Source organism: Melospiza georgiana, chromosome 20 (genome assembly GCF_028018845.1).
Source record: "Melospiza georgiana isolate bMelGeo1 chromosome 20, bMelGeo1.pri, whole genome shotgun sequence".
Classification (NCBI taxonomy): Eukaryota; Metazoa; Chordata; class Aves; order Passeriformes; family Passerellidae; genus Melospiza; species Melospiza georgiana.
In genome coordinates, this window is record NC_080449.1 from 10,332,502 (window position 1) to 10,356,518 (window position 24,017).

Sequence of the window (24,017 nt, forward strand, 5' to 3'; positions counted from 1 at the left end):
AGGGAGCGTGAGCTGGGCCAGGTGTGTGTTCCACAGCCAGCCCTGTGCCTGCTGCTCCCTGGGAGCTGTTACCCCAGGGTAGTGCTGAGGGGCAGCTGAACACCCCCAGGTGACACACAGGCAGTCTGGCACAGGCAGGCACTCATGGCACGAGGTAAGGCATTTATTTGCTGCCTCTCCAGCAGGGAGAGGGCTCAGAGTCCAGTTTGGAAGGAGCTGTGTGGCCTCTGCTGAGGTGAGCTGGAAGAGAGAATGATGAAGATGGAGCTCAGCCTTCTCCTTTCTCCTGCCACCCTGTGCCTTCCTGTGATGCTGAGGCTTCGTCCCCAGCCTGGGGCTGGAGAGGGAGAGAAGAGCTGTGGGTGCACTCAGCTTGCTCCAGGTCCCCAGGCACTCTGCTAGAGTTCGTTCTTGCAGGAACCTGGGAAGATTGGAAAAAAAATAAATTCAGCCTGATAAATTCAGTCATTAGCCTGGCAGAATGAGACTGAGCTGAACCTCTGGGAATGTCACCCACACTTGCTGCTTTCCTTTTGGCAAACAGCCCCAGGCTGGCTTCATCCCCCCACACTCAGGAGTGTCACTGTCACCTCCCTGGCATGTCACAGTCCTTGCCTGGGCCCTGTGCACAATGTCCCCAAATCCAGTGACAGTAACAGCCTGTGCTGGATCAGGGGCCAAAATCATTATGGTTTACAGAGCTCTGAGCTGGTGCCTCTGCTGGTGGTTTAAAGAAGAGAAAATGGGGTTTTGGTCATTGCACACATCCCCACTGAGCAGTAAATTGGGGAGTGCAGTTGTAGGGTTGCATTCAGTTGGGAAATGTTCCACCAGGCACAGAACAGGGATGGCTGAGTGACTCCATGGGATACCCTGTGAGCCCAGAGCTCACTGGGGTACAACAGGACAGCTTTGTGTCCTACAGGGACCATGAAAAGAGACAAAAACGGGTTTTGCTTGCTGAGACAGACTTGGCAGAAATTAATTTCAGGACTTTGGAGTCATCCCTTGGAATGAATCCATGTTACCTTGTGGTACTGCTCACATTCCTCGGTGCTGTCACTAACAATATGTGCAGGGCACTACTAGAAAACCCAGCCTGCTGGAACACTCAGTGGTTCTGGTAATTACCCCTTTCTGAGATGGTTTTTAAGTGTCTATTTGCAGCCACTTTGTCTTCAGACAAGTTCTTTGAATTCTTTTCCTCTCTCAGCCATTACTGCAAGCACTGAACTGGGACTGAATATGCCCTGAACCAGTTTCTCCTGAGTCTTTCCAAGGCTCAGCAAGCTGCTGTTGCACACCCCAGCCGTGCCTAGTTTCTGGAATTATTTAATGGGAAAATGAGCTGCAAAGAGCTGCCCATCAAAAGAAAAGATAAGAAAATAAGTGTTCTGCTTGGAGTCCAGGTGAGCACCACAGGGACCCGAGGGGATGCTGTCCCTCTGTGTGGTGGGGACACCAGGCAGGACCCCCACCTGCAGCCATTTCACACATGACAGCTCTCACTGGGGGCCCTTCCTCACTTTGCTACCTCAGAGACCCTCTCTGGTGCCCTTACTGGTCTGTAAACTTCCAAAAGAAATGCCTAAAACTTCCCAGGCTCATAAATCTGCCAACTTCTGCACGCTCCCTAAACTTCCCTGATTGACTTTTTGGGCTGTTAATTTCCCAAGAGTTGGGGGATCTTTCCTAAGGACTGAGTTACCAGAAAGGGACAAGAGTTGTGAGGTGCTGCCTGCCCAGTGCCTCCTTCAGCCCCACAGCCACGTTGCCATGTGCCAATCCTACAACTTCTGGCTGCTACGTGGGCAGTCAGATGGTGCAGCCATAGAAACAGCTTTGAAATGAAGCTAATGGGCTGTTTGTGTTCATCCTTTATTAATTACAGGCTGCTGAGCTTGAGGCAGATCCAGATTAACAGCGGCATATGTGTTACTGATCTCGCTGGCCCACATGGCTGCAGGGACATCCTCTCCCACTGATTTTCCAGGCACTTACAGGTCTCCAGCCTCTCCTCCAGGAAGGAGATCTGCTCGCTCAGGGAGTCAATCCTGTCCAGCTGCTGCAGGGAGTGCGACAGGCGGCTGATGGGGTCTGCACCCACATCCTCAGGCGGCATCAGGTTGTAGAAGGGGGCCAGCACCAGCTGGAGCTTCTGCAGGGAGAAGGGGAGCTGTGAGTGCATCCCTCCGGCCAGCAGGACCACCCGGGGGATGCAGCAGCCACCCGGGAGGGCTCAAGGGGCTGTGGTTGTGCTCAAAGGGCTGGAAAAGCCGTGGCGTGGGCGCTGCCGGCGGCTGCTGCGGGGAGCACAGCTGGGATCGCTGCTGGGATGGTAAAAACAGAGCCGGGGAGGAGGGAAACCCTGGCTGCAAACAGCCCCCGGTGGGAGCAGGGCACGGGGGTGTGCTGCCACTCACCTGCTCCAGCGCTTCCACTCTGCTCCTCAGGTCCTTCATTTCCTCCTTCATTTCACTGGAGGCACCTGAAAAAGTGACCAAGGGGATGTCAGTGAGTTAAAGCCCACTGCTGAGGGAGGTGGAAGCTGCTGGGGAGGAAGACGCGGCTGCAGGGCTCTGGCCAAGCCCTGCTGCTTTCCACCCCCAGGGTCATCCCCCAGAGCATCAGCTGGACCTGCTGGCATCCGGTCCAGCTGCTCCTGCTGCTGCAGCACCTGCAACAAAGCAGGGAGGGTTTCAGGCACTGGGGCGATGCTCTAAGGACAAGAGACCTGGTGGATCCTGGCCCTTTGTGCCCGTGCTTCCACAAAACACCCAGCTCTGCCCTGTGCTTGGTGGGCACAGGGGGTTGTCCCTGTCAGGGCCCTGCACAGGGGCAGAGGCAGGTGGGGCACGTGCAGGCTGTCCCAGATGTTTGCTGTGTGATGCCCGTGCTGGCCACAGCGCATTATTACTCACGGTACGAGTTTGAAGTGTCACAGCGCGTACCAAAAGTAATAATGGGCCGTCACCAGCGCCGCTCCTCGTGGCTCCAGAGCTGCCCTGCAGGAACCAGGATGATGAGGGAGAGAACAGGCACATCCCAGACAGCTCCAGCCACAGCCAGGCCCTGCCACCCTCACAGGGATGGATTTGTGCTCAGGGGAAGCTGTTTGGGTGGGAGAAGCACTCCTGGCTCAGAGAGAATAAAGCTGAGGGGCTCTGGCTGTTGTCCCCTCTCCCATCTCCTGCCATTCTGAGTGTTCCCTCCGCTCTCACTGGGGCTCAATGTGGGGACAGGATACCTGCTTGGCTGGCGGTGTCTGTCCCAGGGGCTGGCACCAGGGGCTGGCAGCCCTTGGCATCGGCAGCCAGGCTGAAGCCGTCCTGGCAGGCGCACTGGAAGCTCCCGGCTGTGTTGATGCAGAGCTGGCTGCACCCGTGGCTCTGGCTGGCACATTCATCCACGTCTGGAACACAGGAACAGCTCAGTGAGGAGGGGACAGAGTGAGGGACACAGGGGGGCTGCAATGGAACCCAGGGAGTGCCCTTCAAGTGAGCTGGTGTTTGGGCTGGGCACAGCTCTGGGGGTCTCAGCGCCTGGGACAGCCCTGGATAAACCTGGGCTAAGCTGGAGGCGGTCTGGCCTCCTCCCCTCGTCCTGCTCCCCCCACAATACCACCAGGAGGAGAAGCTGTGGTCAGAAATGTCCCAGCTCTGGCCAGGCAGTGCTCGCTCTCATCCCGGATTTACGGCCTGGGTTTTGGTTCCCGCCAGCTGTGGCGAGGAGCTATCAGCCTTTCAAGTGTGTACAGAACCCAGTAACCTCTCCTCACACGGGGGAGTTATTAAAGCTGTTCCCACAAAGCAGAAAGAGCTGAAGCTCTTCCCACGCCCGGGCAAATCTGTTTTAGGCAGTGGGAAAATCCTTTCCCTCGGAGCTGGAGCTGTCAGCGATGGGCTCAGCCCTGCCTGGCCCAGCATGGGTCAATGCCACACGCTCCTCCTCTGCCTTACAGGAGGCTGGAGAGCTGGGAAAAGCTGGGAAATGCCGTGGCAGGGGTTTGCAGCAAGCACACTGCCTGCTTTCTCCATGCCGTGAGGAGCACTGGGGCTGTTCCTGTGCCTGGACATCACCAGGCTTCCCCTCCACCCCCAGATATTTTTGGCGCATGGATTTTTAGTCTCTGCAGTAAAAGGGCATTTTAGTTTACAGCAAGAGTTTACAAAGCCTGGGAGGGATGATCACGAACACACGATCCCAGGCTGGCCCCACAAGGGCTCTGTGCTGCAGAGAGGCTCACAGCTCTGCTCGCTCTGACCCGGCACAGAGCAGCAGGCACAGAAAATGGGGCTGCACAGGAGGGAGCACTGAGGGAGCCAAAGGGAGCCACACTCCCCATCCTTCCCTGCAGCAAGTGTCATGTGTGTGCAGAGGGACAGAACCAGACTGGCCCACGGTCTGATAAGGGATAAGCTCTGACAAGGTCCCTGTCCCTGCTGAGGGGTTGGTGTGGGGCACAGGACACCCAGAGCCCCATGGCAGCTCTCCCAGAAGCAGGGCAGGTGTGACAGCAGGAGCAAGGACAGGGGGACACGGCCAGTACCTGTCTGGCAGGCTCTCCCCATCCAGCCAGGGGGGCAGGAGCATCTCCCAGGGAAGGCACAGCTCCCTCCGTTCTGGCACGGCTCCCAGCACACAGCTGTGACAGGAACACAGCACAGCATCACCCAGCTGCTCCCCAGCTCCCTCCCCGCCCCCCGGGGCTGTGCACACCCCAAAACAGCAGCACACAGCACGGCTGAGCTGCCCAGAGGGAACAGAGCTCGGGGTGGATGGGAGGAAGAGGAGCTGGGAAGAAGCTGAAGGCCCTGCAGGCAGCAAAGGTGGGAAGGAGGAGGGCAGCAGGCAGCAGCAGCAGCCCCTGATGCCACACTGAGCCCACTGGCTGCTGCTGTGGTTCATATTTGTTGCCTCCTGACAGCGTTTCTCATCCATTTCTGCTGATTTAGATGGCAAGGAATTGTTTTATTGATCCTCTGGTAACTCTAAAGGTAATAAGCGATCCCAAAGGAAAAAGGCCCAAGAGGCAGCAGGGAAAAGCTGGGAATTAATCAGATATTGAACCACATTTGGCTGTGATGCTGAAAATTTAATTCAGGGAGAATCCACTGACAAGCAGAGAGTTGGTAAATGAGAGATGTGGTCCTGGGGCTCCCTCCAGGGACACGAGGGCTCTGGGGACAGGCAGTGGCACCGGGGTGACCCAGCAGCTCCTCACCTCTGTTACAGCCCAGCGTGTGCCCGTTTGCTCTGCTCCATCCAGGACAGCACGAGGCCATGGGCTGGGGCAGCTGCCTGAACCTCTGCCTGTAGGCAACCCTGTAGATGGTCCTGCAAGGCAAGGCTGGGCTGAGCAGGGCACCCCAAACCCCTGCCCTGCTCCCAGGGGCTGGGATCCCCATGGCTGTGAGGGGAATGTCACAGACATCTTTATGAAAAATCTTTTCTGCAGGATTTTTCTTCTTAAGAAGCTGAGAGGCTTCGAGAACAAAATGTAAACAATGGTTATCTGTGGAATGCAACAAGCAGATCTGTGATTAGCCCATGTTGGTTGTTTTTAATTAATGGCCAATCACAGTCAGCTGGCTCGGACTCTCTGTCCAAGACAGAAGCTTTTGTTATCATTATTTCTTCCCTATTCTATTCTTAGCTAGCCTTCTGATGAAATCCTTTCTTCTATCCTTTTAGCATAGTTTTAATGTAACATATATCATAAAATAATAAATCAAGCCTTCAAACATAAAGTCAAATGCTCATCTCATCCCTCTACCTGAGACCCCTGTGAGCATGGTCACACACACGGGACAGAATCCCCATGCCTGTGGGGGCACAGAATCCCCAAAATCCCCACGCCTGTGGGTGCAGCAGGGTCTGTGTGCCCCTGGCACGGACAGGAGGGCTCACCTGTAGGTGCTGCAGAGCCTCTGGCCCGGGCAGGTGGTGAGGTAGGGCTGGTACACGGGCTGCACGTGGGACTCGGTGTGGGCGCTCGGTGTCGCCGTGGCTGAGCACACCCTGCGCCTGGGCACACAGAGCTGGGTCAGCCCCACACCCTGACACGGCCTCAGCTCCCCTCCCTGCACTGGGGTGCCCCGGTGACCTGGGAAGCCACTTCAAGCTGTTTGGGGTCAGTGACACAATTCTGGAGCGGCGCGGGCGCTTCCTCCCCCGTCCCAAGGGACCCAGATTTAGGGATGATTTACTCATTGCATCCATTGTCTCCCTTCCCCTAAAATCACTCACTTTCTGGGCGGATTTTTCCTTTCTGAGACATTCCTGAAACGGATGCCCCTGTGGTCACTGAGAAATTAATGATTTCACAGGAAGGGTCAGGCTCACCGCAAAAAAAAAAAAAATTTGAGGTTGGACAAAAGGCACTCCCCAGCCTTGCTAAGATAAGTGTTATCCAGGCAAAAACTTTCCCAAGGTTGACAGCCAAAGTGGTCTTGGTTAAACATCCTTTTTTCAACAATTTCCAGCCCAAGCAGGTCAGAACCACTGAGGAACCCATCTCCTTGTCTCAGCCTCTCAGTTCAATTAGAAACTAAAATAAAGAGCCTGGGAATTAGCATGGACATCAGATGGTTTCCATTAACTCCAGAAAACTCCTCTCAGCCTCATGATTAATGTTATAGAAGATGCAATTTTTAAATGGCAATTGTTTGCTTTGTAAAATCCAGAACAAAGTTTTAGCTGCAGCCTGTGCGTGTGAGCGAGGAATTCAGCTGCGGTTTCAATCCTAGACAGAATGTGAAAGGTTTGACACTGGAGGAGCATTTCAGTGTAAAAACAAACTTTGTAGAAAATGTGAGCTGTGTCTGGGGGAGGGTTTGGAGCTCCAGCTCGGGAAGAAACTGGGGCAGTGAGCTCTGGGCTCCCTCAGAGCAGCAGGAGCTGAGCTGTGCCTGCCCTGGCTGTGCTGGGAGCTCTCCCAGACCCATTTCCCACAAGGGGAAGGGGAATTGCTGGAGCTGACCCTGCTGGGGAGCACAAAGCCCAGCCCAGGGTTTCCACACCTGTGCCTGGGTGTCCATCAGACAGGGAGCTGCATCCTCCTCTGATGGGAGCTGCATCCTCCAGTGACAGCCTGTTCACAGGGCTTGATTTGTGTGCTAGCAGGATTTCACACATATTTTCATGAAGGATGTGCTTGAAAGAGAATGTAATAATTCCTGAACAGCTCAGGGCCTGATGAGCTTTTGACTCTCCTGGACAAAAAGCCCAGAGCGTCTTTGTGTCCCTGCCTGGAGTTAAGCAGAGCTGGGACATTTCCTCTGAGAGATGCTTTAGTTCCAGTGAGAAAGCAAACAACCAGCAATGGGCCGCTGAGGCATGGGAGAGCTTTTTCCACCTCCTCACCATCCCAGAGAGGACACAGGGCTGGATGGAGAACACACCTGAGAGCTGCAGACAGAACAAAGCCTTACCCTGCTGGGGCAAAGCCCTCCGTGCCGGCGGCGCTGAGGATGAGGAGGAGTCCCCAGAGGAGGCAGCTGAGGCTCCTCATGTCCCGTTCCTCCCGCAGCACTGCTGTTCCCTGGGATGTGCTGGCTCCTTCCTACTGCATGGCTCGTCCTTCAGCGGGGATCCCTGCGGGCAGGAGGGCACGGCTGTCAGTGGGAGGGCATTGCAGGAGAAAACTCTGAATTGAAGGAGAGATTGGGCACTGGGATGGGCTGCCCAGGGGGGCAGCGGAGTCACCGTCCCTGGATGTGTTTAAAAAAGGGATGGACGTGGCGCTCACTTCCATGGTGTGGTTGATAAGGAGGTGTTAGATCAAAGGGCTCCATCTCAAAGGTCTTTTCCAGCCTGGGTCATTTTGTGAGGTGTCCCTGCCCAGCTGGTGACACCCAACAGAGCCATGGGGACCAACCCTGGCAGGGTGGGAGCTGCCCCAGGCACAAACCCACCCTGCCCTGCTCATCCCATCACTGTGCACAGCACTAATTCAGGAATTACCCTTGATTTACCCCTGGATTAATTCAGGAATTACCCTTGATTTACCCCGGGGGATGCCTGGAGATGCTCTCAGGGCACCGGGGGCTGCCCAGCTGTGTTGAGGGGCAGGGAGGGGATGTGTTTTGCCTCCAACTCGCTGCCAGTTCCAGGCAGCAAGGGTAAAACAATGGCCTGTCATTTCTTAATGCACACAGCATTGTAAAGCTGTGCTTTCCCACCACATAAAACACTGAAATCTGATCTTCTTCTCTTTAAAACACAAATTCGTGACAGAGAAAAGTGCTGTAAGGGCCATATGTACCATCTGCAGAGTGAGCTCTGAGCACAAACCCAGAGGTTTTGATTTTCCAGCACAGGACAAATACAAAACAAAGCTGAAGAGGGTCAGTAACTATATCCTATTGAAACAATATCTCATTTAAACAAAGCACTTGGCCTCCGGAGGGCAGCAGCTGAAGGAGGAAGAAATAAAGAAACCCACCTTAAATATGCACCAATTAAAGAAAGAATCTTCTGGTTAAATTTTCTGAAATGGGAGACTACACAACAAGAAACCTCCTTCTGAGACTGCAGATTTGGTGAGCTGCAAATCAACTTTCTAAACTCCCCACACGCTGTGGGGCAGGATTGGACTGGAAAATTGCAGTTTGATCCCCAAACTCCGCTGGGAAATCCCAACTCTGAGGCAGGATTTTACAAATAACCATGGCAAATCTGCAGACATGCAGGTCCCCAAGCCCTTCTCCAAGGATTGTCCTTTCCTTGGTGCAGGAGAAGAATCTGAGGCAGGGAGAAATGGAGATTCACATCTGGGGAGAACCCAGCCTGGTGCCTTCCTCCTTCATGTCAAATGTCAAATATCAAATATCCCAGCAGATTTCCATGCAAGCCCAGCCCTGAGGATGCAAGGAGGATTTTGGTGCTTTAAAGCCTGTAGTCCTCCATTCTTCTTCAAACACTGCAATTAGTTTAATTTCCTAATGAAGAATTTATGGTACCTCCACCATCAGGAAAGCAAATCTCGCTTGTCCTGCAGCAATTTTTTTTTTTTTTTTAATAGTGAAGGAACTTTCCCTGTCCCCATTCCTCCTGGAAACATTCCAAGGACACCAGTGTACGGACACACACCAACTCCCCTTGGCTCCATCCGCCAGCTTTTCCCAGGGCTATACTGGGACACAAAACTTCCCTGCAAGCCCAGATCCTGAATTCTGGAAGCCAAACTCTGCCAACCATCCCCATCCTCCCACAGGGCTCCCGTGGCTGCCATGGCAGCTCTCCTTGTGGGGATGGCAGCAAACGCAGGGCACGAGCCTGAAATCCAGGGTTTGTTTTTTCACTTTGAACTGGAGCTGCACGGCCCTACCTCGAGGGCCATAAAATTATGGTTGCTTAGTACCAGAAAAAGCTGTAAAAGTAGAAAATAACACAGTCTAGACTCATATTTTTGATAGGTTTACAAAAATCAACCTCTTTAAAGCTGCTGAGGATCCTCCAACCTGTTGCCACCATCTATTCCATGCTTAATAAAGCACAGAACTTGAGGAAGAAAAAAATTTTGCTGAAGAAAAAAAGAAATATTTTTTTGTCTCTGCCTTTTAAGCCTCTCACATGAAGAGGTCTGACAAGTGAAATTATGTCTTAGGGGTCAGCAAACCCTCTTTGGACCACGTGCTCTGCGAGTCTGGGGGGTCCCCATCCCACCAGCCAGAACCATTCCCAAAATTCTCCTAAATTCCCGAAATTCTCCTAAATTCCCAAAATTCTCCTAAATTCCCCAAATTCTGCTCTGGCCTCTCACCTGCCACAAGCAGCCGAGGGGACACACAACTTTCTGCAGCTCTGCCCACGGAACCAAAACTCCAGCTGAGGGCAGCAGGAAGAATCGCTCTGGCTGCGGAGGGATGAGATGAGATGAGATGAGATGAGATGAGATGAGATGAGATGAGATGAGATGAGATGAGATGAGATGAGATGAGATGAGATGAGATGAGATGAGATGAGATGAGATGAGAGAACCCAGCCCCGGGCGAGGATGCGGTGGCTCTGCCGGGACCCGAAGCTGCTCTTTGCCACACAGCCCGGCCTGGTTGGGCAGGTGAAGCCGGGATCCCGCGCCCTCAGAGCCGAACCGTGCCGGGAGGGGCAGCGCCAGCGGCAGGGCATGGATTCTCCCTCTCTGACACGTCCACCGCGGGATGGAGCGGGATGGAGCGGGATGGAGCGGGATGGAGCGGGATGGAGCGGGATGGAGCGGGACACGGGCATGGTGACACCGCCGAGGGGGCTGTGGCACTGTCCGGAGGGACACGGGGACAGCGTCACCATGCAGGGAACCGGGTACCGCGGGGGCTGCGGGGACACAGGTGTCCCAGGACGGCTGTAGGGACCCGGGATGTCTCGGTGGGCTGTAAGGACACGGGTGTCTCGGGACGGCTGTAGGGACATGGGTGTCCCGGTGGGCTGTAGGGACACGGGTGTCCCGGGGGGCTGTAGGGACACGGCTGTCCCGGGATGGCTGTAGGGACACGGATGTCCCGGGGGGACGCGGATGTCCCGGGGATGCTCCCGCGGCCGCGTAGCCCGAGTCCCGAACCCCGAGCCCTCCCGCCGGTCCATCCCCGCCGGGCGCTCCCCGCGCTCGGTACCGAGCCCCGCTCGGCCGGTACCCCCGTCCCCGCTGGGGCTGCGGCCGTGCCGAGCCCCCTCCGGCCGTGCCGATCCCCCCCCAGCCGTGCCGATCCCCCCGGTCCGTGCCGATCCCCCCGGTCCGTACCGATCCCCCCCGGTCCATACCGAGCCCCCCCCGGTTCGTGCCGATCCCCCCCGGTCCGTACCGAGCCCCCCTGACCGGGACTCACCGGTGCCGGTGCCGCACTCGCTCCGTCCCTCGCCCCCCGCGCGTTTCCTCCCCCGGCCCGAGCCGGTCCCTCCGCCCCGGCCCAATGAGCTCCGGGCGGGGGAGGAAAGCGGAGCCTCCCGGCCGGGGGAAGCGCCGGGCCCGGGGATCTCTGGCTGCCCGGGGCACGGCAGCGCCGCCGGGAGCCGCGGGAGCCGCGCGGGGACACGGCGGGAGCCCCCAGCGAGGGACACGCTGTGCGCTGTGCCGAGTGCCGCTGATGGGGACGGGGCTGCGGGGACACGGGCGGGTGTGGAGCCTTACCTGTGACCCCCGGGCCCCACACGCGGTGCCTGAGCCCCCAGTGGCCCGGCCCGGCTGGGTGGGCTGCGGATCAACAGCGAGAGATCGCGGCTCGGCCCCGCAGACCCCTCCGGGGATGGCCCATCACCACTGCAGTGCCCGGGGCAAACTGGATTTTCTGTACTAAAAATGACCGTCCTGCTCCGCACTCCCCACCACTGAGGATTTTCGGAGACATCGCCCCTCCCTGGGTTACAGACCTGCTCCAGACCCTGTCCCTAATGCCCCGGAGCTCATCCCAAAGTCCTGCAGGCGCCGTGAGGAACCGCCAGGTTTCCAGCAAATCACAAAGGATGCTTAGGGGATTCCTCAGAAGCCCCCCAGCTGCAGAGGGACTCTCCAGGGTGACACCCAACACCTGCCCCAGCACAGCCCCAGCCCAGCTGCCTACAGGCTTCTCCTCTTAAACACCCAGTATTTTATCAAAGCTGCTCCGTTGTGCCAAAATGCCACTTGTTTTGTCTACATTTTTGTCTGGAAAATTAAAGCACAGAGGGTTATTGTTTTTCAAGTGACTTAGGCGCCTGCCCATGCACAGAACCATTCTTGAAGATAGCAGGGATCTGATGTGCAAATGAATGGCAGGATACAGCCCCCTGGGAATATTTGTTCCCATTAAAGCCCTGTAAAATTTTTTGAAAGCATGTAAGCATTTAAAGGAAATATTTACCAGTTCAACAAGAATGGCTCCAGGAGAGCAAGTGAGATCACTGGCCCATCCCCTCTGTTTCCTCAGGGACACGCTGGGGCTGCTGGTGGAACTGGAGCTCTGGGGAAGCTGATGGGTGCTTGGGGCTCTCAGTGTGAAAGGTGGGAAGGGAGCAGAGGGGAATCCTCTCTGGAAGTGCTGCTGGAGATGGAGATCCCTCCCGGCAGCAGGGAAAGGTTTGCTGGTGCTGGTGGAGGTGCAGCTCTGTGCTGTAAATTATCTCACACAGGTTTGTTCACCCTCTGGAGCCATCCTACCTCTGGGGAATGATTTCAGCTCCCTTAATTTCATCAGCACGGGCAACTTCTCCCAAGAGCCTTGGAAGCACAGTAATTATCTTGTTATGAGAGAGCGTTACTGTTTTGTTTTTTTTTCTGGTGTACGGGGGAGATGAACAGAGCCTGAATTTTTGTCTAATAATTGCAAAATGCACGTGGAAGCCAGAGCTTCTCTGTGTGGCCGTGCTGAAAACACAGGGTCTCATTTTGCAGCTGAGACAACTCACCTCACCCCCGGTGCTCCATCAGGTGTGCTGGGCAGGGATCCTTTGCTTGTGGAGCATCCTGGTTTCTCCCTGCGAGGACAGAAAAAGCCCAGTGTTACACTCCCCTGGTCAGGCAGGCAGAGAGCAGAGACCCAGCCCTCACCCACCACGGACCTGGGGCTCCCTGGACACTCCTGAAATCCCGGCAGGGTGGTGGCCACAGAGCCCCTGTGGCACTGAGCTCACGCTGCTGCTGTGCCACAGAGGCACAGACACTGTCACACCCACGGCAGGGCACGAGGAAACCCATCCCCGTCCCACAGGGGGGTTTGGGAGCATCCCATGGCCCTGATCCTCCCTCGCCTTGCTGTGATCCCAGTGGGAATCAGAGCCACGGTGCCTTTGCAGCTTTTAGGGCTGAGCAGGCCGGGGGACGAGCAGGGGCTGATGAGCAGAAGGGATTTGCTGAGCAGGATCTATCCCCTCCAGCAGCTCAAGGCTGGGGTTTTCCAAGGACCAGGAGAACAGGAGTGCACCTGGAACACTCTCCCAGATGTATCCCTGGTTTGTGATCCCATCTGCTGTTCCCCAACACTCTATTTTACCATTACATTCTATTTTACCATTACACCCTATTTTACCATTGCACTCTATTTTACCATTTACCCTCATTTAAGGACAAGCATCCCTCACTTCCCAGGAAACCTTTGCACGAATCCCTGGCATTCCAAGTGTAATTTGATGGTGAGGAAGAGGATGGACTCATCCTTCAGCTCCTCACAGGACTCAGCACGCTGCCCCAGGGACCCCACTGGAGCCTGCTCTGCCACAGGCAGCCACTCCTTAAATGCACTGAGCATTTTAAAATTCTGCCAGTATTTTAACTGCAGAAAGTTTCCAGTTCCATTTATTGGGTCAAATCCTTGCTGAAGCAAAGTGCCCGTGTCAGCTGCTAAAGAACTGCACACAGCCCATTAAAAGAGCATTTAATCCTCCGCTCTCAGGGAGGGTTCTGTGTCTTCTGTGCTAATATTCATTATGCTGGGAGGGAAATCCCCCAGGACGAGGCCTGGCAAGGTTCCCTTGGAAGCAGAGGAGTTATGGCAGTGCAGGGTGGGGGAAGATCAGATCTGCTGGCACTGTTAATGTCAGTGTGATGAGCTCCTGACAAAGGCAGCAGGGGATTCTGGCTCCCGCCCGCGTGGCCGCCCGAATTCAAAGTCCTCCCTTGCCCCACGTTTTACATTTTCCCCCCACAGCTTTCTCCCTTGCACACCACAAGTGTACTCCCACGACATCTAATATTAATGCTTGTCTCCAGGCCAGCAGAGAAATGTTTCTGCCCAGCCTCCCTCTTGGATCCAACCATGTGAAAACCTCCTCGTCTCCCACTGCATTTACCACCAGCGTGAGCTGGGAGGGACGGCGAGGGCTGAGCACGTCTCAGGCTGAGCACCGGGTGAGATTTTCACCCACATCCCAATTTCCTAGAGCCTGCCAAGCCCCCTGCACCTGCCTGGGCATCCAACATCCCCCTGAGAGCATCCGTGGGGATTGAGGGCTGCGGATGAGGGCTGGGAGCGCTTCCCGGTTTGGTAGAAGGGCGGGAGGTGTCTGGGGCATGAAGAAGGAAGGATGAACAGTGGAGAATTAATGGATCAGCACCACAGTCCCACATCAGGAACCTGCTCTTTGGCATTCCCAGCCCCTGGCAGCAAATGGGACGTGCCCAGGCACACGAGCTCTCCCAGAGTGCAGTGACAGATGGATGGGGACACGGGCAGCAGTGACACACATACAGATGCAAAACCTTTCAGCCCCCCCAAGCCGTGGCTGACCCCACACCTGCAGTGCACAATGGGCTCCACGGGGGTCTGGCACAGAGCTGGAGCCACTGGCTAAAGCAAAAGGGAATTTTCGGTGCTTCTCAAAAATAGAAAAAGGAGGAATGGCTTTTGCTGTTCCAGGACAAATTCTTCTGCCCGGGACTTCATGAGGCTGTTTGTAAACTTTACACTTTGGAGCAGCCCCTGTTCTGCAGGGCTCTGTGAGGAAAATGACCTCCCACTGTTCTCCTCTGGCCCACATTGTTCTCGGCTGCGTCAGCTGCACTGCAGCTATCTCAGTGGAAATCTAGGAGCCCACTGATGGCAGTGGGATAAAACCAGGGCAAACCAAGAAAAGGACTTGACCCATAACTCTTGCCACCAGTGGCTCAGGACTCTGCATATTAAAACTGAGACCTGAGCCCCACAAAGTGATTGAATTGTTGGCCTGAGTGAGGATTCGCAAGCATTATTTGTCTCAGGACCAGTGTGTTATAACTTAAGGTGCCCATAGGGACAACCAGCAGCTGAGCTAGGGCTGTGCAAACACAAATGCAGGAACAGGGCACACCCCATAGCCAGCTTTATTTTCCCTCCCGTGCACACTTGAATTTTTATTTACATTTAGAGGAGAAGCAATGGCTGCAGTGTAAAAACTGGGAAATATTCATCCCACCCAGGAATAAACTGAATTTTGCGTCTCTCTGTAAAATTTCCCCGGCAAAACCTGGCAGTGAAATTTCCCAGTGAATCAGCCCATGGGAAGTGTGGTGGGATAGCTGCAGGATGGCTCAGCCCCTTCCCCATCCCAGGGAGCAGCTCAGCACAGAGCCTTTCCCACAAAAAATCCTTGCTCTGATTGTCTTTTCTCTTCCAGGGGAAATTTTCCAGCTGCAGGAACCTGCCCCAGGCAGGACAGGAGCTCACTTTGGGACAGAGGAATGAACAGTTCTGATCCCCCCTTCTGTTTGCAGAGATATTTTTGTTTCCCAGCCTGGTCTGGGACCTCTTCCCCGGTGTTCCTCCCAGCCCTCCTGCTGCTGGGACAGCGGGCCGGGCTCCTTTTCCCCGATTTGCTGCAGTTTGTAAATCTGCCTGCCCGGAGCCTGGGAAAGGGCTCAGACGGATTCCACTTCTCGTCCTTACCTCCGGGGGAACCTGGCGGAGCTGGAACAGCAGAGAGGGGCAGCAGCTCCATCGGCACATCCAGGGAGGGACGGGAGGACCTGCGGGGGCAGATCTGCGCTCCCACTGCTGCCCAGAGGATGAGGATGCTCCAGCCGCATCAGCTTTCCACAGCCTCCCAAGCACTGCCAGACCTTCCCAATCCAGCTGGAAACTTATTGAATCGCTGTTTCTTTCTGTGTTTGGTTCTCTGCTTGCTGCTCCACGGATGTTGGACTCTGGGGGAAAATGTGCTGGGTTATTTCTACCAAGAGCCCCTCACTGGTGTGATTCTGCTCCGTATTCCTGCACAGCCAGACAGTGCCTGGTGCTCCTTTATCCCAAAGGAGTGAAGTTCTCCTCCTGCCTGCACTGTGCAATGCCACAGACGAGGACAGCAGGACCCACAGACAGCATGAAAAGCGCCCAGCACCGTGGTTATAAACTGGGGGGCTTTGCTGAGCTCCTGGTGTGCACACCCAGCACGATCCAGGCTCGGCTGCTCCTCAGGAAAAGCCTTGGAGGGACAGCCAGGACAGTCCTGCCCATATCCCTGTCCTGCCCATATCCCTGTCCTGCCCATATCCCTGTTTGCCCCACATCCCCTTCCTGCCCCACATCCCACCAGGGTCTGGGGTGAATTCAGCAGCACTAGAGGAGAGCAGGGAGGATGGGCAGCCTGGGGATGTACCCAGGGTATCCAGAGAGCAGGCACAGGGAAAAGGGAGGCAGTCACAGAAAGAAAAGAGATTAGCCAAGAATTCCCAGCTATCTCACAGGAATTTGTGCAAGTGTTTGCAGCCTCTACATGCGCAGGAGGCAAAATTTACCCACTGGCTTCTCCTCCCCGTGAAAACAGCCTGAATGCCAGTGGGGTGACTTAAAAACAACAGTGCTGGAGGCTGTGCTTAGAGCAAAGCCCTGCTCAGCACGTGGCTAAGAGCACATCCAGCCTCACCAGGAGCAGGTGGAGGCTGCCTCACACACCTGTGTGCTCCAAGGTTTGCTTTGCACACCCCTGTGTGCTCCAAGGGATGCCTTGCACACCTGTGTGCTCCAAGGTTTGCTTTGCACACCCCTGTGTGCTCCAAGGGATGCCTTGCACACCTGTGTGCTCCAAGGGATGCCTTGCACACCTGCTCACTCCCTGCTGGGTGTTCAAGCATCCCCAAAGCCGCCAGCACCACGAGCAGGGCCAAAGCCCACTCAGAGCTCACAAGGACCTGCTCCCAAGGAGCTCATGCTCCTGCTGCCCACAGAGCTCACAAGGACACATTCCTGCTGCCCACAGTGCCAGCTCCCTGTGCCATGCCATGCCATGCCATGCCATGCCATGCCATCCCATCCCATGCCATCCCATCCCATGCCATCCCATCCCACCCCATCCCATCCCATCCCATCCCATCCCATCCCATCCCATCCCATCCCATCCCATCCCTCCATGCCTCCTGGGGCTCTGTGGTACCTTGGGTGCCCCCCTGTCCCCTGGTGGTTCCTGGTGGCTCCTGGTGTCCATCCCTGCCCGGCCGCCCTGTGTCCAGCAGCCTCGCTGTCCCCGCTGTCCCCGCTGTCCCCATGGCTGGCCGCTGGCTGTGCACAGGCAGGAGGTGGCTGCCGAGGTGGAAGGGCGGCTTTTTATGCTTTTCTTCCTGTATAAATCAGGCCGGGGATGGACAATCCCAGACAGGACTTCCTGTGTGTGTTGCGAGCTGATAACGGCGCCGCGAGGAGAACAAACACGGGCGCCCCGAGGGGGAGAGGGGCACGGGGCGGGACCCCCACGCCGAGCCCACCACCAGGGGAGCAGCCACCGCTCCCTGGGGACAGGGGAGGGACAGGGCTGCAGGCCCAGGCACCTCCTGAGCTCACACCAGGCCTGGCATGGGTGGCACCCAGCCCAGGGCACATCTTGGCAGCTCCCGTTGCCCCCCAAAAGGGGACACTGGGGACCCCCACAGCACCGGGGACATGTGGCAAGCATGGCAGGGTTGGTGGCCACCTCCTCGAGAGGGGCCGTGTCAATGCTGATCACCATTGGAGCGCCTTCTGGGGTGTTTGTGACCCAACAAAACTTGGGTACAAGGCTGTGCTCGGGTTGTTGTCACCCTGGCACGCTGTGCTGGGTTGGGAAAGGGGGAGGTGTGTGGCTTGGGCCACTAAACCTGCAGGACGTCCCCTGACAGAGGGGGAAGCGTGGCAACAACTGCCCTGATGCCCTGAATTTCAAACCCATTTGTGTGCAAAACTGATTGTATTCCAAATTTAATTTCTCTGTGTGTGTGTGTGGGTGTGTGTGACCTCAGTTCTGGGCAGCCAAAGCAGCAACAATTCAGTTTGTAACAGGATTTTGGAACTTCAATCCAGACTAAAAACCAGGCATTTTGGAACTTCAATCCAGACTAAAACCAGGCATTTTGGAGCTTCAATCCAGACTAAAAACCAGGCATTTTGGAACTTCAATCCAGACTAAAACCAGGCTTTTTTGAGCTTCCATCCAGACTAAAAACCAGGCATTCTGGAGCCTGGTTTTGTGCAAAAGTGATTGTATTCCAAATTTAATTTCTCTGTGTGTGGGGGTGTGTGTGTGGGGGTGTGTGTGACCTCAGTTCTGGGCAGCCAAAGGAGCAAAAATTCAGTTTGTAAAGGGATTTTGGAAATCTCCATCCAGACTAAAACCAGGCATTTTGGAACCTCAATCCAGACTAAAAACCAGGCATTTTGGAACCCCAATCCACACTAAAACCAGGCATTTTGGAACTTCCATCCAGACTAAAACCAGGCATTTTGGAACATCAATCCAGACTAAAACCAGGCATTTTGGAGCTTCCATCCAGACTAAAACTCCTGCGCAGGCTCAGGGGAGCACACAGAGTTACTCCCACCCTGATTCAGCAGAACTGTGCTCTGGGCAAATCCCCCGGGAGCTGCAAAATATCCCTGTGTTTATTTATATGAATGCATGGGTAAAGAAAGCCCCCTCTTGTTTTCCTTGGCAGAAAGGGCTTCAGAGGCTGCCCAGCGCCAGGTGATTGTGTGCCCCATGCGTGAGTGCAGCACTCCCAGCTCAGGGAATCTTTGGGAGCACAGATATCCAGGGAATCTCACAAACGAGTCCCTGAGTGCTCACGTTGACTGCAGGGAGGCTCAATCTCCCTCTTTTCCTCTCAGTGATGGGTTTTGAGCAGCAGCTCCCCGTGGAAAGGCTCAGGGGTGGCTTGTGCCACCTGTGGGATGAGGGATGTCAGAGCCAGGGCTGAGACCTCTCCCCACCATCAGCACACACACAGATCCAGCCCTGCAGTGCTGAACAGCCCCAGAGCTCTCCCTAAAACTCCACACCCCAGTTTCACCATCTGCAGCAGCCCTGCCTGGCGCTGTGCCACCTGTCCTGGGATGAGAGCAGGTCACAGAGGACACCACGGGGACACCACCCTGTTCCAAAATCCTGCTGCAAATCCTATCACCCACCCCCCTGAGCCCACACTGACTGCAGGAGTGAAATGGGACGTGTGGAAAACCCAGGTTTGGAGCCCTGAGCAGTCAGCAGGGGCCACGTGAATGGAAGGGATTAAATCTGAGATTGGGGCACCAGTGTAGGACCCAGGTGGGCAGAGTGACCCACACAACCTCTGGGATGCTCCTTGTGCACTCTGAGGCTCAGCCACCCCTCTCTCCTGACAGACAGCCCAAGGGAAGCCTGGTAAGAGAAGAGGAGAAAGTGAGGGAGCAGAAATTTAGTATTGTGCAAGTCTTGAACACAAGCAGCAAAGGCTGGGGGAGAAAGAAACTGCAGCTCAGGGCTGGAGGTGTGATCAGAGGATATCAGATATGTCATTTGCTGTGCTCTGTGGAGGCTTATTCACAGAATCACAGAATGGTCTGGATTGGAAAGATCTTAAAGATTTCGAACCCCCTGCCTTGGGCAGAGACACTTCTACTGTCCCAGGTTGCTCAGAGCCCTTTCCAGCCTGGAATTGGACACTTCCATCCACAACTTCCCTGGCAGCCTGTGCCAGAGCCTCACCAGAAACACCCCTGTGGGTGTATTGACAACCATTAATTTATTTTTGCCATTATTTGACAACAGAGCCCAAATCCTAAATGCAGAGCCTTGCTTTCAGCAAAGATCCAAAGCACGTATTTTGAATTCTCTGCCAAAAGTAACGGCAAATTATGGATCAGGTAAGGACTCCCACAGACCTGACATTGATTTCATGGAATCCCAGACTGATCTGGGTTGGAAAGGATGTTAAAAATCATCTCATTCCACCCTTGCCATGGCAGGGACACCTTCCACTGGCCCAGGTGGCTCCAAGCCCCATCCAGCCTGGCCTTGGGCACTTCCAGGGATCCAGGGGCAGCCACAGGGAGGAATTTCTTCCTAAAATCTAACAAAAATCTACATTCCTTCAATTTAAAGCTATCCCTCCTTATCCTGTCCCTCCATGTCCTTGGAAAGGTGACTTCTGGGCTATTCCATCCTCAGCAGAGTCCTGAAGGCTGAGCCCTCCTCTTCCTCTTCCCGGCCTGCAGCCAACCATCTCCTTCCCAGCAACTCTCGCTGGTCACTGTAGACAACAAAAATTGACATTTTAAACCTTCCTAGTCACAAAACAAAACACCTGCGACTGATTAAAACATTTTCTACCTTGAAAAAATACTCTGTGCATGGGAAAAATGCACTCTAAGGGCTGGTCCTGGTCTGGTTGTGTGGGACAAAGCCCAGAGGGGCTCTCCATGGAGAGGACCTGAAGAATGGACAGGACGTTACATTAATGGTGTTGCACACAAATGATCCAGCCAAGCAAGCCCCAGCTGAACAGAGCTCCGCAGCCTTTTTATAAAATTAATAATGCGTGGAAGAGATAAGCGTGTCCCATTAATGGGTTTAATACCTTGGCTTAAAAGTCCTACCCAGGAAACTTCCATGGCTTTTCTGCTGACTCCGCTGGATTTCGGAGCATGAGAGAGAAGTGGAATTCAGCCTAAAAGGCAGACAGTGAATGCAGAAGTCAGGACTTAGGAAAAAGATTTTTTAAAAAAAAAAAAAGAGCTGTTGATATTTCTCCTCTCTGACACGTCCCAGTCTGTCAAAATGGCCACTGCCTTTATTTTGTTTAATCACTTATCTCCACGGAGGGAAGAGGAAATTCCCAAGAACGCGCGGTCGTTAAAAATATTAACCAGGCACTGGTGATTATTTTTGGTAGCTAAAAACTTCCTGGCTGAGGGCTCTGGGTTTGCATTGGACTCGAGTGAATGTTTTAGGATAACTTTCATAAATACCCATTATGCTGAAACCAGTGGGCAGTTTACAATTCAGCTGGGAAGGGCGGGGACATGTTTCTCTTTCTTTTGTTCTGCCTGGCCGCATGCTAAAGTGCATAGATCCACACTGAATTAGCATTTGGCTATTTTCTTGTATCCTTAAATAAAGGACCAGTTCACACAGTCAGAAATCTCTGTTTCCTTTCGGGCAGGAAAAAGGAAGTGAATGCGAGGGGCAGATTTGGAGTTTGCTTGCAAGAACAATTGAACTCCCATCCAGAGGGGAAGGGGATCTGCGTCAAGAGGAATTCACTTTTTTTTTTCTCTTTTTTTTTTTTTTTTTTTTCCCCCACCCCCAGCTCTGGAAGGGAAGAGAAAAATGACCTTTAGTTTAAAAGCCTGAAAGAATAAAGGTCTGAGCCTTGAGAGCTGCCTGCACAAACAGAGCCATGAAGGGTTTTTCCTGAGCAAAGGCTCCTCCAGCGGCTGCTCCCCGCTTCTTATCCCAGGTGCAGGGCAACACCCAGACCTGTCAGCAGCTCCTGCCCACCAGGGACAGGCCCTGGGTGGTGCTGAGCAATATCTGACATTTTCCTCGCTGTCCCTCCCCAGTGCTGCCCGTGCTGCTGGGCTGGATGAGGTGGGATTGAGAGGATCCCCTTGCCTTGCTCACCCAAAATCTCATTTATAGATGTGTGTGTGCATTGATTCAGCACCTCACACTGGCCCCATTTTGGTCCTTTTACTGCACACCACAAAGCCTCTCCCAGCTTCTCTGGGCAGGGGAAGTGCACTGAGCTCTCAGCGGCTTGACCAAGCATCAAACCATTTTCTGTGTGGTCTCATCTCCATGGTCTCACCCAAACCGTTTCAGTCCTCAGCACTACTCTCCATTTAGTGGGCGTTAAATATCCACAGACTATTTTTCTCTGTATTTTTCCCCCATGCAAGCCAGATTTCCAAGACAAGCAAATATACAACCTCAAGACCGAAAAGTGAAGAGTCCAGACTCGTTCCTCAGGAGCAGAGACATCCTGCACATCTCGGGGCAGCAATGAACAACCAAAACCCGAGACTGCAGCTGGAGCCTGAGTGAGGCTCCAGGCCCTGCTCATGGCTCTGTCACACGAGGGAGCCCAGCTGGGAGCCCATCCCCACATCCAGCCAGGCTGGGAGCAGAACAGCAGTGGGAGAAAGGCAGGATCCCACTGAGCACGGGGAATCTGCCATCCCCGTGGATTTCCAACCTCATTCCCGTTCCCCTGGAGCTCCCAGCGTGCAGGGGCTGCACCTCCTGCCTTGCTGCACCGAGGTAATTCATTAACTGCAGGAATGAGGAGCCTCAACTTTCCCCCAGTGCCTGGCACAGCAGCAGCTCCCGTGGTGCTGCCAGGCTGGGGACAGTCCCCGGGGTGGGGACAAGGCAGGACGTGTGTGCCCAGCTCCTCAGGAGTGCAGGGAGGGCACCAAGGCCAGCTGGCTGTGAGGGGCTGGGAGCAGCAGGGATTTTGTTCCTCTCATGGAAAGGTTGGGTTCAGCAGGGTCACAGTGCCAGGTTTGGGGTTCCAGAGGTCTGCAGAGGCTCCAGGCAGGTTCTTCCCAATGGAAAGCAGATTGTGACAGGTTCTGAGCGCTTGTGCAAGGCCAGGGATGGTGGCAGAGCTGGAGCTGTGAGCCCACAGCACCTGCAGGGCTGCCAAGTGCCCTGTGGGGCTGGAATAAGCTCATTGCCTCCCCAGGCCTTGATTTACCCACCAGAAGCAGCAGAACCAGTCCCAGAAAGGGCTGAGCAGACATTGGGATTGCTGCCCCAAATATCCCAGCAAAGAGGATAAACCTGTCCAGAAGGAACACTGGAATGACCCAACTGGAATTTACAGCAAAAGAACATTTTCCTTCTGCTCCTGTGGCACCCCCAGGGCTCAGGGCTGCTGCTGCAGGCTGTGCCAGCCCGCTGGGGAGCCTTCAGCTGCTTTATTTATTCTCTATCTTTATTCATAGAGACCCAGAGCTGCCCTGGAGCTGGCAGCAGCCCAGAGAGGGTCTGTGCTCTGTGGAAATGGGCAGGGCAGCCCAGGGCTGGTGTTCCTGCTGGGGAGACAACATCTGGATCAGCCAGGGCAGTGTCCCAGCAGCACAGATAACATCTGGATCAGCCAGAGCAGGGTCCCAGCAGGGGAGATAACATCTGGATCAGCCAGGGCAGTGTCCCAGCACCACAGATAACATCTGGATCAGCCAGGGCAGGGTCCCAGCAGCACAGATAACATCTGGGTCAGCCACAAAGGGAGCCATTGGGGCAGGACCCTGACGTGCCCTGCTCCTCCTGCTGCAAACACGAAGGGTTCAGGCTGGATCATCCTATTTTCCATAAACACTCCAGGTTTGTAATCCTGGATTTGCAGGACAGCGCTGCTGGCACGGCGCTTTGAGCTCGAGTGTCAGCCCTAAACCTGGGCTTTGCTGGGATTAGTCCCAGCTACAGAGCCAGCAGCACCCAGCAGGCTCCAAATGAGCACAAAAATTGGTTGGATCAGGATTCCTGTGGCACACTGAGCGAAATCACTGGCCTGTTATTTCTCAGTTCCTTTTCTTTCCTTTCCTTCTCTGCTCTGTTTTGATTTTGATTTATTTCTCTCCCGTAGGAAGCAGCTCAGAGATTGGTTGTGACACAGCCCAGGTCACCAGAGCCTGTTTTCCAAAGGAAACATTTGCCATCTCACTCCCAGCTTGGATTTGCCTGTCCCTGCTCACTTGCCAGAGCTTGTTCTGCTGTGTTAATAGGGAAATTTCTTTGCACAGAGCCAATTGTGCCCCAGTGATTTTGTTCAAGGGATAAAAAAGCACATTCACGTGGTGTTTGAGATGACATTTATTTGGTGGGTGAGCTGGAGAGCTCGGTGGGCAGAGAGAGAACAAAAACCCACCCTTGTCAGGAGCTCTTTGAAAAGCAAAGAAACAAGAGCACAGCAGAGATAAGAAAACGAACATTTGCAGAATCTGGGAAAGCCTCGTGCAGAGGGACAGAGACAAAGCACGAGAATGCACTTTATTTGTGACAAGCTTTCCATCCTGGGCAGCCAAACAGGACATCCTGCCTCAGTTCTCCTTCCTCTCTTTAATTAGAGCTGCGTTCAGGACGCTGCCATTAATGTCATCTCAGCATTTCCACGCCAAAGCCCTGTTTTTTGCTGGGCTTTAGGAACTTGGCCCCAGCAAAGGCTGTTGTTGGTGTGCAGAGCTGCTCAGCACGGGGGGCTGGAGCAGCTTTGTGACATTTCCATCACGGGGAGCTGCCACCAGCCCGGAGAGAGGCGTTTCCACGCAGGATGTGGGGGCAGTGGGGGAAATCAGAGCCCCTCTCTGGCCACAGAGGGATTCGGGGCTGTTTGTGCTCCA

At 54.6% G+C, this 24,017-nt stretch overlaps 1 protein-coding gene across 2 annotated transcripts; it reads right to left on the reverse strand.

Moving 5' to 3' along the window:
• Positions 1 to 144: 144 nt before the first annotated feature.
• Positions 145 to 16,900, reverse strand: EGFL7 (EGF like domain multiple 7). Of its 2 annotated transcripts, XM_058038128.1 has the most exons (11): positions 16,816 to 16,900; positions 15,333 to 15,589; positions 12,382 to 12,450; positions 7,434 to 7,596; positions 5,911 to 6,027; positions 5,225 to 5,337; positions 4,550 to 4,645; positions 3,248 to 3,412; positions 2,424 to 2,488; positions 2,002 to 2,158; positions 145 to 421 (listed from the first exon to the last, which is right to left on the reverse strand). In XM_058038128.1, the coding sequence occupies exons 4-11, from the start codon at positions 7,511 to 7,513 to the stop codon at positions 399 to 401; spliced, it is 816 nt and encodes a 271-aa protein (XP_057894111.1). In that variant the 5' UTR covers positions 7,514 to 7,596; positions 12,382 to 12,450; positions 15,333 to 15,589; positions 16,816 to 16,900; the 3' UTR covers positions 145 to 398. The 2 variants fall into 2 exon arrangements, with proteins under 2 accessions (XP_057894111.1, XP_057894112.1); XM_058038129.1 differs by lacking the exons at positions 12,382 to 12,450; positions 15,333 to 15,589; positions 16,816 to 16,900 and adding an exon at positions 9,767 to 9,795.
• Positions 16,901 to 24,017: the final 7,117 nt, after the last annotated feature.

Bases quoted from the DNA above. Each gene is read 5' to 3' on its own strand.
- EGFL7 (XM_058038128.1), bottom strand. From the start codon at position 7,513: ATGAGGAGCCTCAGCTGCCTCCTCTGGGGACTCCTCCTCATCCTCAGC. The intron at 6,028-7,433 runs GTAAGGCTTTGT...CTGTGTGCCCAG, and splicing joins GAGGGCTTTGCCCCAGCAGG to GCGCAGGGTGTGCTCAGCCA. The intron at 2,159-2,423 runs GTGAGTGGCAGC...TTCTCCCTGCAG, and splicing joins GAGTGGAAGCGCTGGAGCAG to AAGCTCCAGCTGGTGCTGGC.